Source organism: Vulpes lagopus, chromosome 12 (genome assembly GCF_018345385.1).
Source record: "Vulpes lagopus strain Blue_001 chromosome 12, ASM1834538v1, whole genome shotgun sequence".
Classification (NCBI taxonomy): domain Eukaryota; kingdom Metazoa; phylum Chordata; class Mammalia; order Carnivora; family Canidae; genus Vulpes; species Vulpes lagopus.
The window spans coordinates 12256345-12273405 of NC_054835.1; the positions used below are offsets into that span (position 1 = coordinate 12256345).

General features: G+C 53.0%; 2 protein-coding genes across 7 annotated transcripts; one reads left to right on the plus strand and one right to left on the minus strand.

Annotated features, from left to right (window-relative positions):
• Positions 1 to 159: 159 nt before the first annotated feature.
• On the minus strand, positions 160 to 6621 carry ENTR1 (endosome associated trafficking regulator 1). Of its 4 annotated transcripts, XM_041727055.1 has the most exons (10): positions 6403 to 6621; positions 6125 to 6274; positions 5491 to 5559; positions 4305 to 4420; positions 3626 to 4039; positions 2848 to 2921; positions 2436 to 2547; positions 2160 to 2222; positions 1649 to 1788; positions 160 to 1148 (listed from the first exon to the last, which is right to left on the minus strand). In XM_041727055.1, exons 1-10 carry the CDS (start codon positions 6470 to 6472, stop codon positions 1049 to 1051), a joined length of 1308 nt encoding a protein of 435 aa, XP_041582989.1. In that variant the 5' UTR covers positions 6473 to 6621; the 3' UTR covers positions 160 to 1048. The 4 variants fall into 4 exon arrangements, with proteins under 4 accessions (XP_041582989.1, XP_041582993.1, XP_041582990.1 ...); XM_041727059.1 differs by lacking the exon at positions 6125 to 6274; XM_041727056.1 differs by lacking the exon at positions 6125 to 6274 and having other exon boundaries at positions 6325 to 6621.
• A 70-nt stretch (positions 6622 to 6691) lies between these two features.
• PMPCA (peptidase, mitochondrial processing subunit alpha) lies at positions 6692 to 16530 on the plus strand. 3 transcript variants are annotated; one of them, XM_041725046.1, is made up of 13 exons: positions 6692 to 6798; positions 7910 to 8112; positions 8515 to 8594; positions 8842 to 8924; positions 9792 to 9886; positions 11036 to 11136; positions 11695 to 11958; positions 12448 to 12540; positions 12621 to 12739; positions 12851 to 12941; positions 13102 to 13164; positions 14846 to 14990; positions 16253 to 16530. In XM_041725046.1, exons 1-13 carry the CDS (start codon positions 6725 to 6727, stop codon positions 16420 to 16422), a joined length of 1581 nt encoding a protein of 526 aa, XP_041580980.1. In that variant the 5' UTR covers positions 6692 to 6724; the 3' UTR covers positions 16423 to 16530. The 3 variants fall into 3 exon arrangements, with proteins under 3 accessions (XP_041580980.1, XP_041580981.1, XP_041580982.1); XM_041725047.1 differs by having other exon boundaries at positions 16257 to 16395; XM_041725048.1 differs by lacking the exons at positions 6692 to 6798; positions 7910 to 8112 and having other exon boundaries at positions 8539 to 8594; positions 8842 to 8928.
• The last annotated feature ends 531 nt before the right edge of the window (positions 16531 to 17061 follow it).

A 17061-nucleotide genomic window follows, 5' to 3' on the forward strand; every position in this document is an offset into this window, starting at 1 on the left:
CAGTGGTCAGTCTCCCCTTGACCCCCCAGGGCATGGGACTAAGGCTTAACTTGTCAGCACAAATGACCTCTTGTGACAAGATGGAGGCCCTGAAGTCAGAGGCCAGTACTGAGTCTCAAGCATGAAGAATTGGTTAAATCAGAAAGAAAGGGGCAGTTTATAGACATTTTGTAATTTATTAAGTAGAAAAGCTGTCAATTGGAACAGGAAGGTAAAAGGGAAATTTATTTAAAAAAAAAAAAAAATCTACAGAAAAATAGCCAAGAAGGCACATAGTGTAGGTTATGACTTCCCTATGTGGGAAAGCATTTGGAAAGGCACCCTGGCAGACCTTGTGCCAGCACAGGAAGGCCTGCACACTCTATAAATTCCTCGATTCTAAACTTAATTGTATAAGCCATCCCTGGCAACATATATCAGAACTCTCCAGCCCAAGCAGTTTTTAAAACCTAAAGGCCCACAGGTGTGTTTAGATGATTGCACAGAGCGGACAGCCTGTGGGACCTGGGGCTCATGTGGGGCAGTGGCGCTCAGGTCTCCCAAGGCAGCACCACCCATGGGGCCACAGGATGGACTCCGAGCCAGCTGGGGACTAAATGAGGTCACAGAGGCACCAGGACCTTCTGAGGCTTCCTATGACTACAGCTCACCTACTTTCTCTCTTTCAAAATTAAGGACAATTGACTTATAATTAGCATTCTAAAATGACAACGGAAAACATTATAAAAGTGTGGTTTTCAGGTTTAGTAACTTCAAAAAAATCACTGGCTTTTATAGAAACGTCTTCCGATAGAGCATCAGAGTCTGTGAAGTAGTGGGAGCTCACCCAGAAGGGTTACAGAGGAGCCAGGCGCGGCTCTCACACGTGGCCTGCTTGTCCTTGCAGTCGGCTGCTAGTGCTGTCAGGTTATGAAATTAGTATGTCATGATAAATATCTTTACTACGGGTGAGGACGACACATTTAAAGATGCAATGGCACTTCCAAATCCAGAGCACAGGGACGTCTGAGTGTGAGTGGTGCTGCAACCTGGAAGCACCTCAGTGCTATCAAGATGACTCCTCTTCATCTTTAATTTCAGAAATTCTGTCTATAGATTTAAGGATTTCAGCTACAAGATTCAATGTTTCAGCTCCAGAAATCAGCTGCCTGAAACGGAAACATAGACATTACGGACCCGAGGCTATGACTGTCCAATGGCCCCAACAGGATAGGGGCCCAGCCTGTGGCAGGCAGATGGGATGCTCGGAGAGGTCAGCACCAGCCATCTCGGGGGAGGGGGGGTCCTCCTACGAACTCATTTGCTTCTTACGACAGGATGTAAACTGTTATTCCTCTCTGTTCAGAACTGAGGTGTTTGGCAGGTGTGGGAGTAGGGACCGTGATCCATCTGAAGTGAGGGCTAGGTAAAAATGTGATTACTATGCAGATGGTTCAAGGGCCTGCTGGTCCCGCACACAATGTGTGGTCTCGAGATTAATGGGACCATTGAGTGCACTTCTGCCCCTAGAGCCCTGTCTGCTGTGAGCTGTGGCCCGGTTTCAAACACCAAGCTGAGGACTGCCCCTACTTCTGCGCCCCGAGCCCACTGGCCATCTCTGCCTCACCCCATCCCATGCCCCGGCAACCCTCAGCTCCCCCACACTCACTTTATTGAGGCGTGGGCATTATTCATGACAACACGGAGGTTCTGCAAGGCCACGTCGGTGTTCTGCTTTACCACCGTCAGGCTGGCGCCCTGGCCGGACCGCAGGGCTTCATTCTCACGCTTGAAGTTCGAGACCTGTGCCTGGGGGTGGGCGAGAGCAGTAAAGCACTTTGGTAGCTGAATGGGAGAGCGTCTGGAAGGCAAGGCGGCTAAAGCCAACTTCAGCAGCCTCAGCAGAGCAGCAAGTAGATGGGGCTGGCCCCTCCTGAGAGGGCTCTTGGGGCCCACGGGACTCCCTGGCCCTTCAGTCCACCCTCTGCACAATGTGCAGAAATGGGAAAGCCGTGCCAGGGTCCACGCTGTTCTGGACAATCTGGTACATGCCCACCACCCTTACGTGGAGCAGAGGAAATGGGGCCAGGAGGACCAGGCTGCTTCCTTCATCTGAGTCAGGGTAGGAGCTGCAGCTGCTAGGGAGGCCCCTGGAACCTGTGCACATGCTGTCCAATCACCTGTAGCAAGTTGATCTCCTGCTTCAGCTTCATGACATGATTTTCTGCCTTCACAGCCCGTTTCTGTCACCAAAAAAAAAAAAAAGGCATCAGCACAGTATACCATGGTGAGCCCCCAATGCAGGATGAAGCCAGCCCTTGGCCCCCACCCCAGGCCCATTATGAGGGATCCATCCTCACACCAGCCTCTGCGGGCTGATTATCGGAGGAGCCAGCCACACCCGGTGCATCACAATGCCCCCCACCCCCGCCCCCAGACACCCCCCCTCCCCGCACCGTCATCAGCTCCAGGTTCTGCTCCACCTGCTGGACTACTGACTCCAGATCATGGTAGTCGCTTTCCTCCTTGATCATCTTGGCCTCCAGCTTCCGCTCTAGTGTCCTCACCCTTGGGACAGAAAACACCCAATTTTTAATACTCATGCACCTTACTCTCAAAATACACCCAAGAGGCAGTTAAGTGGGGCAGGGTAGCTAACACCACAAGGGCACTGGGCCTCGAGACTGACTGCTCTCTGGTTCTCAGCCAGTGTGGTGGGTTTGGGCCTAGTGTTTGAAATAAACTTTCACTCAGAACACAAGACACATACAATGAAAGCCAAGCTCGGTTCACTTCGTTACTGACGGAAGACTGACTTGAGTGTTAGCAGGTGTTTTGAAGTGCAGCGCTGACTCAAAGCCTACGTACATTTCTGTTTGAGTCTCAGAGAAGCTCTGCACCTCAGTGAGCTTTCTTCTCAGCTTAGAATTTTCATCTTTCAGCTGTAGAGAAAGAAAATCCTATTAGAAACTATCTCAGGCAGCCCCAGTGGTGCAGCGGTTTAGTGCCGCCTGCAGCCCAGGGCCTGATCCTGGAGACCCTAGGATCGAGTCCCACATCAGGCTCTCTGCATGGTGCCTACTTCTCCCTCTGCCTGTGTCTCTATGCATAAATAAATAAAATTTTAAAAAAATACAAATAAAAAAGAAACTGTATCTCACTGAAAAGGAGTCTGCACCTCTGCAAATTGGCTCTGGAACTGATGAAAGAATATTCTGGAAAGTCAACATACTGTTCACTTACAGAAGAGAACCATGAATAGAATACTCTCCTTTTAAAAGCCTATGATCACGGAGACCGGTTTTATTCCTCTTTTAGGTGATAATCATTTCTAAAAAAAAGAAACTTTTTCTACTCAGAACACAGCAAGATGTCCCTGAGCTGATGCCTGGAGTGGGCCCTTTCCCGAAGGGTGGCCCCTCGAGGGGCCTGAGAGGGTCTGCACCTCGCTGCCCCGCACATGGCTCTTCTGGTGGCACACCATGTACGGAATCCGCCAACTCAGGGGACTGCCACATGGAACTCTAGAAGACCATCTTGTCCCTGGAGCCAAGACCCCAGGCCCCCAAGGCCATTTAGAGGCTCCGGGTTGTCTGCTCAGACATGAGGTGCTGGCCAGGCACAGATGCAGAGTCGTCTCACTTACTGCTTCATAGCTTATCTGCAGTGTCCGGAGATGCCTGTCCCCCAGAGACTCTCCGTGAGCTACGAAGTCTGCACTGGGGCTCCCCGCTGGAGAGGTGTGAGAGTCAGAGTTGCTCAGCGTCCACGGAGGCAGGGTCTCGGGCCCCACCAGCTCCGATGGGGTGGAGAAAAAGGAGACATATGTGCTGCAAGGTGACGTGCTGGTGGCGACCCCTGAGGAGCAGGTCTGTTCCACAGTGGATGGCAAGTAGGCCCCATTCCACCCATCGTTCTCATCCTCGTCTTCATCCTCATCCAGAAGGTCACCGGCCCCCGTAGGGTCTTCAAAAAATGGCTGCTGATATTCCAGGCCATACCCCACAGTCTGGGAAGTTGGGGAGTTGCGGCTGAGTCCTAGTGAGTGTCTTGTGGGTTCCTAAAGAAAAGTCAGAGGCACAGCTCAGACTCAGTAACCGCTAGCGGCTTATCTTCCAAGGTGCTCAATAGTGGAACAAAAGGCCCTGTCCTGTCTAGCAGGGAAGAGGAGGGCTCCCAGCAGCTTCTCTACCCAACTTTCCCACCAGCGTGAGAGGCGGGCTCCCTTTCTCCCCTAGCTCCTGCCATGTCTCCCACGATGGAAGAGAGAGGTCCTCTGGATGTTTTTCTGTGAATAGACATTGCAGATGATGCCTTGGATCTACCTTTGAATAAATCCTGTTGTTGGCTGTATCCTCTCCTGACAGGGTGAGGTTCTTGGTTTTCAGAAACTCTTTAAAGGAGAACGGATTGGCCTCTGTAAGATCTTCAAGTTTATCACCTGAAACAGGACCACACAACACAATTGCAAAACGTCTCCTGAAAATCATTAAAAAGGAAGCTCCGGGGATCCCTGGGTGGCGCAGTGGTTTGGCGCCTGCCTTTGGCTCAGGGCGCGATCCTGGAAACCCGGGATTGAATCCCACATCGGGCTCCCGGTGCATGGAGCCTGCTTCTCCCTCTCTCTGTGTCTCTGCCTCTCTCTCTCTCTCTTTGACTATCATAAATAAATAAAAATTAAAAAAAAAAAAAAGGAAGCTCCGCTTTAATTTTTCTAGAACACAAGAAAACAAAAACAAAAAAAAATTTTTTTCTAGAACACGACCACATCTAAAATCAGGACTTCACCCTTATTGCTCGCACTGATGCTAGGAAACGAAAAACCTAGCCAATAAAAGAGATGTACTTCCACACTCTGAATTCTCCTTCCTGGGACACCTGGCTGGCTCAGTCAGTAGAGCGGCTTGGGCTTGTGAGTTCCAGCCCAGTAACAGGGGTATAGTTTCCTTATGAATTCTCCTTCCCGTTCCCAACCCCTTGGTTCCCCCACCTTGCTGCCCACGGAGACCACCCTCGGGATCTTTGGGAGGACAATGGGCCTCTACTCCCACACAGACTGAGTTAGTTGGCTTGGGGCACAATATGTGTTAGGGGCCGTCAGAGTTCTAACGGTACAGCCACATCGGGAATCAGTGCTCCACCTCTGTCCTTTCCCTGCTCACCCATCCATCCTTCCAGCTCTCCTGGTTCCTAAGCAGTAACACTGTGGCCCTTTCAGTCCACAGCCATCTAAGCCCAGGTGCCAGCCTCGTGTAAAGCGGACTCCTGTTGTCTGAGCCCGTGAAGGCTCCTCAGACCCCTCTACTGTTACTTTCCATGTTGTGTCCTGCACGTCCCAGGTTCTTCCATCCCCGTACCCTCTTTCTACCCTAGGGTCAAGAGTCCATCCTTCGGACTCCACCCCATTTGGCAGACGAATTATATGCTGTCAAACTGACACCCCAGCACAGGGCACGTGCTTGGTACTAGGTGTTGGGGAGAGGGAAAGAGAGGACTGCTCAACCACCATACCTCCAAAATGTGTCTCTTGGGCTCCAGGAGGACCTTGCTTAGTACATTTCCCCTTTCCGTAGCCAAAATCTGCAAAGAGACGTCACTGCTTGACCATGATCATGGAAGCCTCTGTGACAACTTTTTTCCAACATGGGGGTCTCTATTGCCATGATTCTCACAGGCCGGGGAACTTTTCAAACCCGAGGCCCCAGGCTCCTGCCCATGGAGACGGTATGGCTTCCGTGGGCCCTGGCGTCTGTGATTCAGAAAAAGCTCCCTGTCGGATTTGATGAGCAGTGTTCGGTAGTGCAGGCCCTCCTGTGTCTTAAGATACCTCCTGAATACCCTCACAGGTGGCCACTCTCCTGAGACCCTGACACAACCACCTAGCTCTCCCTACGCCCTGGCTGCAGGGCAGCCTGAATGCTCCAGGGAGAGCAGGATGAACTAGCCCAGCAGCTGCCAGCGTCTCCTGGAAGGAGGTGGTCTGTGGGGCTTCTGCTGGGCACTTACCAGCCTACAGTGAGTGTCTGTACTTGGGGGGGAGCGCCCCAAGGCCACACTTAAGTCGCTGGGTCAGGGGGGACTTAAGGCCACAGCAAGCAGCCTACAGGCCCAGCCAGCTCGGGGCTCCCTGAGGCTTGTCTCTCACCTGTGTCTCCCACGGAAGCTAGCACCGGGCTGGGCACATAGCACATAAACGTCGGCCGAATGCCGAAGAAGTGGGAGTCCAGGTCCCTGCCATGGGGGCGCTCACAGTCTAGCTGGGGGAGACAAGACCGGCGCTCATAGAACGCTGGAGCTGCAATAACAACGAGAGCGATTGGCCGCGCTCTTCGCGGCCCGCCTCACCTGCAGCCCGGCCCGGCGAGGCGGGGGCGGCCCCGGGGTCCGGCGGGCTCGGCCCCGCAGCCCCGCCCGGCCGCTCACCGTCCGGAATGACGAGGCTCCGGGCTCGCGACAGCGGAGGGACGCCCGGGCGGCGCGCGTAGCCCGCCATCGCCGCGGGCCCGGCGGCGCCGGCCCTCCCTAGCCCGGCAGCAGCGGCTCCATGGCCCCGGCTCCACCCCGGCCGCGGCCCGAGTTGCCCGCCCCCGTCGCCGCAGCCCGGCCGCCGCTCCCAGCCTCTCGCCGCGGCTTCCGCTCCCGGCACCGGAAGCGCGCGACCGAACGCTGTGGGCTGACGCCGCAGGGGCGGGGCTTCGAGGGCGGGGTCGGAAGTGACGACAGAAGCAGGGGGCGGAGGCCCAAGATGGCGGCTATGGTACTGGCGGCGGCCCGGGTGCTGCTTCGCGGCTCTGGCTCGTGGCGCTGCTCGCGGCTGAGGTGAGCCGGGGGCGCGCCGGGGGCCGGGGCGCCGCGCGTCCGCCCGAACGCTCAGTCTCTGGCTTCCCCATGCGCAGACGCGGCGCCGCGGGTTCGGGCTGGGGCTTCGGGACCCCGGCCTCGTCTCCGAGGCGCTGGGGGCGCTTCCCTGCCGGGACCCCCGGCCCCGGGCTCCGAGCCTCATCCGCCTGTCCTCTCCCGGGCCGCTGGACCCTCTCCCGCCCAGTCCTCCCGGCCCGACGGGGCTGTCGGAGGCCACGTGTCCTCTCCGCCCCGGCCCGGTCCTGCCGCGGGGCCCCGTCGTGAGGCCGAGCCCGCGGGGCCTCGGTGCCGCCTGGACTGCAGCAGGCGCCGCGCTCTCCCCGCCCCCGCCGCCCTCCCGCCTTCTTGGCGGCGAGCAAGCCCTCTCAGGCCACAGTTGGTGGGGCCCCTCCCTGGTCCCCGGCGGCGGGCGCGCGGACCAAGCGGGAGCGGTCGCGTGAAGGGTTCCAGCTTCAGGAAGGACGGTCTGGCGGCAGGTAGCGGGACAGGGGCTTCAGGCAGCGTGCGGAGGGTGGCCTGTCCGAGCAGGTGGCATTGGTAAGTCAAGAGAGGAGGAACGGAGAAGGGGCAGCCGCGGGGAAGGCGCAGGTAGGAGCAGGCCAGGCCAGACCGGGAAGAACAGCTGCTTTGCGGTGAGGACCGAGTGTGTTTAAGGGTGCCGCCAGCAGGCCACCACGAGGGGCCCTGGGGGTGGGGTGGGGAGGGCAGCTGGGGGACAGGGCGTTGAGAGCTTTGGCTTCTGTGTGGGCCCTAGAGGGGCTGTGTGTGAGAGGTTAACCCGCATCACAGTGAGGTGCTGTCACTACTGTCTTTTACGAGAGACAAAGAACTGATTTCGGCCCAAAGAACTGATCAACTGGCTGCAGGCCCCTGGGCCGAGCCTGGATTTGTACCTAGCAGTGGGGCTCTGATCACTCCTGTGTGTCGTCTCAGGGTGTGTAGAAACAAATCCGCAGAATGGGATGCACTGAGTTTTAACGTGGGCAAAACGTGACTGTGGGCACCCGGATGGTCAACCACAGGCTCCGCGGTGTCAGGTTTGCTGTAACTGGGCAACCTCTCTGTTTAGGTCCGGTGCCCCTTCGCGCAGACAGTTCAGTGGTGGTGGTGCCTATCCCCACGTCCCACTCTCTTCCCCCTTACCCGGAGTGCCTAAGCCTGTTTTTGCTACAGTTGACGGACAAGAAAAGTTTGAAACCAAAGTCACCACGCTGGACAATGGGCTTCGCGTGGCCTCCCAGAACAAATTTGGACAATTTTGTACGGTAGGAAGTAAGTACTGTTGGTGGTGTTATGGGTCATCCTGCTTGTTTTCATGCCCACATACTTCCGTTGATCGTTGTGCTTAAACGCATTGTCTGTAAGTTGTGTTCTGTGTGGAAAAGTGTGATACAGGCCCTAAAAACCAAGTACGTGAAGCACTGAGGCGCCATGGTGGTGATGGGTTTTTTCCCTTTCTTTCTTCCTAGAGTTCTAACACTTTTCTACCATAAATACAAAGCATACAACTCCATGGGTGTCAGTACACAGTGCAGCTGTGGATATGTAGCCCAGGTAGCGGATACACTGTCACCCTCATGTAATTAGGTCGGCCTGTCTGATCATGTTCAGTGTTAAAAGTTTCTTTTCATTTTAACGTTTGGCTTAACCTCTCAATTTTCTCTTTATTGCTAGTTCTTATTAATTCAGGATCAAGATATGAAGCAAAATATCTTAGCGGAATTGCTCACTTTTTGGAAAAATTGGCATTTTCGGTCAGTGTCTAATTTGTAATTTTTGTGACTGTATTTGAGAAGAGCCTACCAAGTTTTATTGTTTCTAAAACAGTTGTTTTAGTAAGTGACAAAATTGCTAAGATAATCCTGCTAAAAGATATTTAAGTTAAAAGATAATCTGATTTCAGAAGTTTTAAAAATAAAAGTAAATTTTTTTCCTTAAAAATTGCATATTAGAGGTGGTTTTTGGATTGCATACTTAGGTGTACTTATTTATTTTCACTAGTCAACTGATCGATTTGAGAGCAAAGATGAAATTCTACTTACATTGGAAAAGCACGGGGGTATTTGTGACTGCCAGACATCAAGGTACGCCAGCTTACTTTGCATCCATGGGGAGCTGTGGTTCTTATCTTTGGTCCGAGTCTGACTGAAACCCATGCCCTGAAGAAGCTGTGGAGGTTAGCAGTGAAGAATGGGCCTGGCCTGGGCTGGGTCGGGTGGAGAATTTGGTGGGCAAAGCATGCAGACAGCAACACTAAGAGCAGAGAACATGCTGGAGGGCCAGGCAGCCCCCAGAGACTCCAGCCGGGTACTAGGGACACAGCAGAGGGCTGCACAACAGGTCATGGTTGCAAGAGCCAGACACTGAAGACTGGTGGGAGCACTGGGATGAACGAACAACTAGCCTGATCTGGAGTCAGGAGAGGAACAACTGTAGCAAACTTGACCTTGGACTGGTCTTGAGTTTGCCAGACCAGCTGAGGGGAGGAGGCGGCTCAGACTCTGGGAACAGCATAAGGAGAGACTCAGCCAGGAAGAGGCAGTGGTCTTCTTGTGGACAGGGAGAGGTACAGAATGTAGCCAGCGTACACATGTAGGGGCCTGTGGATAGTGCAGGTGGTGTTGGTCTGCCAGATGTGGCTCTGTCTGTAGCCACATGCAGCCATGTATACTGCATGTGCACCAGACAGTTGGGGCCACAGATAGGAAGCACGTGATGAACCCCCCCCCCCCCCCCCCCCGCCATGGCAGGTATCCTGTGCTTGGGACGTCTCAGAACTAGCTCTTGTCCATCCTGCCTGGGCATCTGCTTTCATTCCAGCCCGTGCTGGAAGTTACGCTGTGAGATGGGACATACCAAGTGTGTACTGGTCTTCAGTGTAGAATGGGGAATGGCCCCTGCTGGTGTCCCCTGCTGTGACCTTTGTGCCTGCTGTCATGGCTGCTTTCCAGGGACACCACCATGTATGCTGTGTCTGCTGATTCTAAAGGCCTGGACACAGTGGTTGGTTTGCTGGCTGACGTGGTCCTACACCCCAGGCTCACAGGTGTGCCCTGGGCTGCTGCATGAGAGGGCTGGGGGCTGGGCTGTTGGGAGGCACGTGGAAACCCTGCCCCTGAAGATGAGCACTGTGTGCAGCCCTTGGGGTCGATTACCAGTGAGTTGGCCCGGAAATAACTCTTGGAAATAACTCTGATAGTTGGAAAGGCCTTTATGCTTAATACATTGACAAAGATCTGTGTCTTCTGACGTTTTTAGTTAAATTGGGTCTTTCATTTTTTTTTTCTAAGTTTTTATTTAAGTACTCTGTACGACACCCAACATGGGGTTCAAACGACCCCAAGATCAAAAGTTGCATGCTCATCTGAGTGAGCCAGCCAGGTGGCCCTGGGTCTTTGACTTACTTTTTTTTTTTTTTAAGATTTTATTTATCTATTCATGAGAAAGAAGAGAGATTGAGACAGAGGCAGAGGGAGAAGCAGGCTCCCTGCAAGGGAGCCTGATGCGGGACTTGATCCCAGGACCCCGGGATCATGCCCCTACCTGAAGGTAGACGCTCAACCGCTGAGCCACCCAGGCGTCCCTTCAGACTGTGTTTAAACAGTTGGGCTGGTGTGCTGCCAGAAGCTTCTATGTCCCTGTCTCCATCCCTTTCCTTGGCCTGGTAGTGGCAGGACTTTGAATTCTATGCTTGAAGTGGGCCAGAGTGGGCTATGCTGACTATTGCCACCACGGTGGCTGTACTCTGGTCACATTAGCCTGGCCATGTGGTTCAGGGCCTTAGTGCTGAGTTAAGATCTTTCCAGTACATACTCCAGGTAGCTGTTGAGGTGGCAGTTGTGATGCTGGACTGTGCCTCTTGTAAGCACCTTCCTGCATCCCAAGTGACTTTATCCTCACAGTGGCCCTTTGGGGCATACAGGTCAGGGGCCTGAGTGCCTCTCATGGGAGGGAAACTGGGGCTCAGAGTAGGTTCAGGTGGCTGCCTCAGGGCCAAGCTGGACAAGAGGCCCACCTGCCCACATGGTGGTACCCCCCTCACTGACACAGGTGCCCCTAGGTCTACCCCAGATGAAGGCCAAGGAGACTGCCAGTGTTCTCCAGACAGGGACACTTGGCCCAGCCTGGCAGCCTAGGCCCTGCACCATCTCTCTGCTGGCTGGTGTGGTCTGAGCCTTGTCTGGGTTTTTTGTAGATGAAGAAATTGAGATGACACGAATGGCTGTCCGATTTGAGCTGGAGGACCTTAACATGCGACCTGACCCAGAACCACTTCTCACGGAGATGATTCATGAGGTACTGGAAAACTCTTAAGCATTCTCCCCTACCTCCGTGTCAGTGGCCCTGAAGATGCTCACAGGTTATAGGTTTGGACAGAAGCTTCATTTCCATGCCTGCTTCTCATGCAAGTTTCTCACGTTCTCATTTTTTTTTTTTTTTTTTAATATTCATGAGAGACACACAGAGAGGCAGAGACACAGGCAGAGGAAGAAGCAGGCTCCCTACAGGGAGCCTGATGTGGGACTTGATCCCAGGACCCCGGGACCACGACCTGAGCCGATGAAGGCAGACACTCAACCCCTGAGCGATCCAGGCGCCCCTGACATTCTCATATTTATAGTAACGAGATCTTAATCTGTTTCCACAATGAACTTTTTACTTGATGTGGGTTTTTTTTCAATCTTCTTTTTGGAGAGGTAGACCTTATTGCTTTTATAAACACACAGAACTACTGCTAAACTTGTGAAGCTAAGTAGCTGTGGGTTTTTGCTACCACAGCTAAGGTCATAGTATCTCAAGGGAGGAGACTTGGCCATGGCCTCTCTGTCATCTATTTCTCCCTCTTTTTATTAGGCTGCTTATCGGGAAAACACAGTTGGCCTCCACCGTTTCTGCCCCACAGAAAACATAGCAAAGATTGATCGAGAAGTGCTTCATTCCTACCTGAGAAACTATTACACCCCTGACCGCATGGTGCTGGCTGGGGTTGGGGTGGAGCACCAGCACCTGGTGGAATGTGCCAGAAAGTACCTCCTGGGAACCCAGCCGGCCTGGGGATGTGAGAAGGCTGTGGATGTCGACAGATCAGTAGCGCAGTATACTGGGGGTGTTGTCAAGGTAAAGCAGTTTCTGGACTGTTTTTGGTTTTTGGGGTTTTCTTAAGTATCTGTTTTTGTGTGTTCTCAGCTTTATCCTGCAGGTATTGGAATTAGCTATGCTTTTGTGGCTTTACCATAACACGTCGTGCCAGGGTAGGACATGTTTCTTGCTTAAAACCCAAGTGCGTGTTAGGAGTGAATTTAGCTTCACTGGAAGGCTAAAGGATCATTCTTGCCTCTAGAGGGAGTTTATGGATGTTGATCTAGGATTTCTATAGAACCATGGTGGAGTTTTTTTGCCTATTTTTTTTATTTTAAAGTAGGCTTCACACCCAGTGTGGAACCCAACGTGGGGCTTGAAATCAAAACCCTGAGGTCAAGAGTTGGACGCTCCACCTCTGAGCCACCAGATGCCCTTGGAGCTGTTTTTAAATTCATGTGACCTGAGAGGTTTTTGAGGCCTGCTTGTTTTTCATGTGGAAACACTCTTCACTCTCTTTGGTTACAGCTGGAAAGAGACATGTCCAACGTCAGCCTTGGCCCTGCCCCATTCCCCGAGCTCACACACATCATGATAGGACTGGAGAGCTGTTCCTTCTTGGTAAGTCTTAGCTGGGTCCCACCACATCTTGGAACTGGGGGTTACCTCCCGGCCAAGTTCTGCCCTCCCATGTCCCGCAGGAGGAAGATTTCATCCCCTTTGCCGTACTGAACATGATGATGGGAGGCGGCGGCTCCTTCTCAGCTGGCGGGCCTGGCAAAGGCATGTTTACCAGGCTCTATCTCAATGTGCTCAACAGGTAGGTTGGATTCCTCTCACTTGGCTGTCCCAGGGTCGCCAGACCTGGCCGAGGGTGCTTTTGGGCTGTGACACCACCTTCCAGGTGTCCCTTTGTCCGCGCTCCCTACAGGCACCACTGGATGTACAATGCAACCTCCTACCACCATAGCTATGAGGACACGGGCCTTCTGTGCGTCCATGCCAGCGCTGATCCCAGACAGGTGAGGGCCAGCCCTGGAGCTAGCAGCTTCTACTTCCTGTGCAGGTCATGTCTCAGTATACAGATCTGGTCTCTGAGAGCAGAGAGGTTGTTGCCACGGTTGGAAAAGATAGGCTATCAGGCCCAGATCACACTCTTCATCTGTACCTTCTTTCTTAAAGGTTCGAGAAATGGTAGAAATCCTCACAAAGGAATTTATTTTAATGGCTGGAACTGTGGATGTGGTAAGTATGGCATAGAGCTGTCTGCAAATGTCCCCACAGTGCTGGCAGGTTAGAGAACATAATGTGAGGGTGGCTGGCAGCAGGTCCGTCCTCTGTGCCCCCAGCACCAACATCCCAGCCAGAGCAGTGCAGCCCCCTGGGTGGCTGGGGCCTACAGCTGAGCTCCTCCCCTCCTCCCTTGTCAGCATGGAGAACAGTTGTTGCCCTGCCAGCACCGGGTGTGTTTGCACCTTCTTGGCTCCGCATCCTCCTCCAGCTTCCTGGAAGGAATAGTGCAGAGCGGTTTTGTGTGTCCTTTTCAGCCACCCTGCAGAACCATGTGAATTAGAGGCATGCCACATGGATCAGTAGGCCACTCAGGGTAGTTCTTGAGCTCTCCTCTAATTCCCATTTTGTGTTTTGTTCTGCTTTTTTGTTTTTATTTTGTTTTGTCTTTAAAGGTTTTATTTCAAAGTAATCTCTCTCCCCAGCATGGGGCTGGAACTCATGCTCCCAAGACTGAGAGCCATCTGCTCTGTGTACTGAGCCCGCTGGGTGTCCCGAACTCCATTTTATGTTTTAGTCTAAGTCTTTGTTTCCTTGTTTTTTTTTTTTGGCATAGTTTTGATCACCTTACACATTTAGAGATCTTGTTTCTTCCTGGACTGGTGCTGGCATGAATAAGCAGGTTCTGTATGCACGCACGTAGAAGGCCCCAGAAAAAGAGCCCCAGTCTGTGGGCTGAGTGCCTCTTGGGGTTGACGCACAGCCTTCACCTGTAGATCTTCTTTCCTATTCAGTCCATGCTTTTTGCAATAGTCCCATATTCCCTTTTTAGTCAGAGAAAGAAGGGTAGTTTATTTCTGTATTTTATTTTAATTTTCAAGATTTTATTTATTTGAGAAAGAATGAGCTGGAGGAGAAAGGGAAGGAGGAGAGGGATAGGGAGAAGCAGATTCCCCATTGAGCAGGGAGCCCCATGCAGGACTCCATCCCAGGACCCTGAGATCATGACCTGAGCTGAAGGCAGGCACTTAGCCATCTGAGCCACCTAGGCACCCAAGAAGCATTGTTTAAAAAAGATATATTTCGAAAAAAATTTTTTTTAAGATTTAAAAATCCGTGGGGGTGGGGGGGGGGCTCCATTAACGGCCCACTGGGAAGAAGTACTTCCCACTAACATGAAGCTAATTTGAGATATGTTTTAAGTATTTACCTGGAGTTAGAAAAATAGAAAGGACTTGTCTGAAATCAGGAGTCCTCATGCGTAGACAATGACATGGAACCTCAGCAGCTGCCTCATCTCTAGCGTGTGTGCTCTGCTCGCGCCTGGCAGCTCCTTAAGGCAGGGCACCATCATCTCTTACCCAGCTGCGTTTCTGTGCCTTCTGGTTTCCAGCTGACCTTTGTGAATGGAACTCACCAGAGTCACGGATTTCAGTTTCAGACTTGATCAGAGAGGCTCAAGGCCCAGACTTAGTAGATCAAGTTGGTCCCCTCAGAGTTTCCCTAGAGGACACAGGGAACATAGTTAACCTGGGCGCCATGCCTGGGGTCTGTGTGGTCTGTGCCCCCCAACCCCGGTCTTCCCCCACCCCCACTCCCACCGTTCAATTTGTCTTCCTTGTGCCTTGCCCATGATTGGGCGATGGTATGTGAACTGCTGCGAACTGAGCCATGTGACTCAGTGGTTGAATCCCAGGTGGAGCTGGAGCGGGCCAAGACACAGCTGATGTCCATGCTCATGATGAACCTGGAGTCCAGGCCTGTGATCTTTGAGGACGTAGGGAGGCAGGTCCTGGCGACCCGTTCCAGAAAGCTGCCCCACGAGTTGTGTGCGCTCATTCGTGAGTACTGTGCTGCTGTGCCCAGACCGGGCTCCCCCTTACCCTCCCAGGACACAGCCATGGCCCTGGTTAGGTGTGGCTCCCACACTCTTGAGCCCTCGTCCTGGACCAGCCCTGACTTGTTCACTGAGTGCAGACCCCTGTGACCCTAGCTTTTTTCCCCTTGTGAAGTGGCCTTTATCACTGCTCCAGGTTTCTTTCTTTTTTTATTTTTTTCAGATTTTATTTATTCATGAGAGACACACACAGAGAGAGAGAAACAGGCAGAGGGAGAAGCAGGGGGGGGAGAGAGAGAGAGAAACAGGCAGAGGGAGAAGCAGGCTCCACACAGGGAGCCCAACATGGGACTCGATCGTGGGTCTCCAGGATCAGGTCATGGGCTGAAGGCAGCGCTAAACCACTGAGCCAGATGGGGTGCCCCTGCTCCAGGTTTCTAAGCAGATTCAATGAGATAATGGACATAAACATCCCACATGGGCCTCATGTGGTGGTGCCGTCTGTGACGCCGTGGCAGGTGTCCATGGCCTCCTGTGAGTGACCTACAGGAAGTCCCTGAGTTCTCTGTCAAAATTTTACTTACTTGTGACTCTTTGGGGGACAGGTTTATCTCTGCTGCATCAGCTCTTCAAAGGGTCTGTGACCCCACAAGGGTTAGGATAGCTCTGTGGTGACATTTGTTAACTCGTGGCCACTTCAGCACTTGCTCTGTCCACAGATGGATCCTTACCCAGCCCCTTGGGGAGCCCCTCAGACCATGGAGCATGGCAGCACCCGATCTCCTTAAGGCCTCATTTTTTGTAGCAAAATGAGGCTACCTGTCAGTGTGTTCCCAGGGTGTGTTTTTTGTGCCCAGGCAGCTGTGCTTCCTGGGTCCCTCCTCAGAAGGCCGGGCTGCGTGTGTGGCCACTCCTCTATGAAGCATGGGGAGGGGAGTGTTGTTTCCTTCCTTGCAGACTCTCCATGGGGGTAGTTCTGCAGACAAGGAGCTTTTCTGTTCTAGATGCATCAACCTCTCTGGGTGGGCACATGTTTCTGCATTTGAAAATGATTCTAAACCATTGGTACTTCCCTGTTTACCAAGAAAATCTCCTGTTACTTCACCCTGACTCACAGTACAGTCTATGCATGGCTGAATCTGGATCCCCTGACGTCCGCAGCCCTGCCTCGGACCCCTGGGTCTGTAGTGACCACAGCCACACCAGGAGACAGAGTGTGTGCAGGAGTCGGGCGTTCCTCTGAGGTCTTTTTGTTCCCTGTGCCAGGCAGCGTGAAGCCAGAAGACATCCGGAGAGTTGCCTCTCAGATGCTTCGCAGGAAGCCTGCAGTGGCCGCCCTGGGCGATCTGAGCCACCTGCCAGCCTACGAGCACATCCAGGCGGCGCTGTCCAGCAGAGATGGGCGCCTGCCCAGGACCTACCGGCTCTTCCGCTAGAGACTGGCCAAGATCTGGCCTGGCTGTGGGCTGTGGACTCAGCGTGTGTTCACACATGTCTCTTTGGGTGTGAGTTTCAGCAAAGATTCATAAACGGTGCAAACCATGGGACTTTTCTCTTAAACTCAAGCAAATTTAATGTTGCAGAGTATAGCTTAGTTTCTGATTTTTTTTTTATACATTTTTTTTTTAAGATTTTATTTATTTATTCATAGACACAGAGAGAGAGAGAGAGAGAGAGAGGCAGAGACACAGGGAGAGGGAGAAGCAGGCTCCATGCAGGGAGCCTGACGCGGGACTCGATCCCGGGCCTCCAGGATCACACCCCAGGCTGCAGGCGGCGCCAAACCGCTGCGCCACCAGGGCTGCCCGAGTTTCTGATTCTTGGCTATCAAGTAGGCCACTTGGTGGAATAAAGGTTTGCTTTCACAGCAGCTAGAAACTGGTGGAGCCCAAGAAGGTTCAAGGCTAACTGCTGTAGGCAAGCAGGTTAATGTTCTTAACCTGTGCTCCGTGCTCCTGGAGACCAGCAGTCATGAGGTGGTCAGTGCCAGCCTGTCTCCCCACAGAGGCTGCTGGCCTGTCCACTCTTCCCAGCCTCCCTGGGCCCCCGGGGAAGGGTAGGAGGACCTGGTTTGC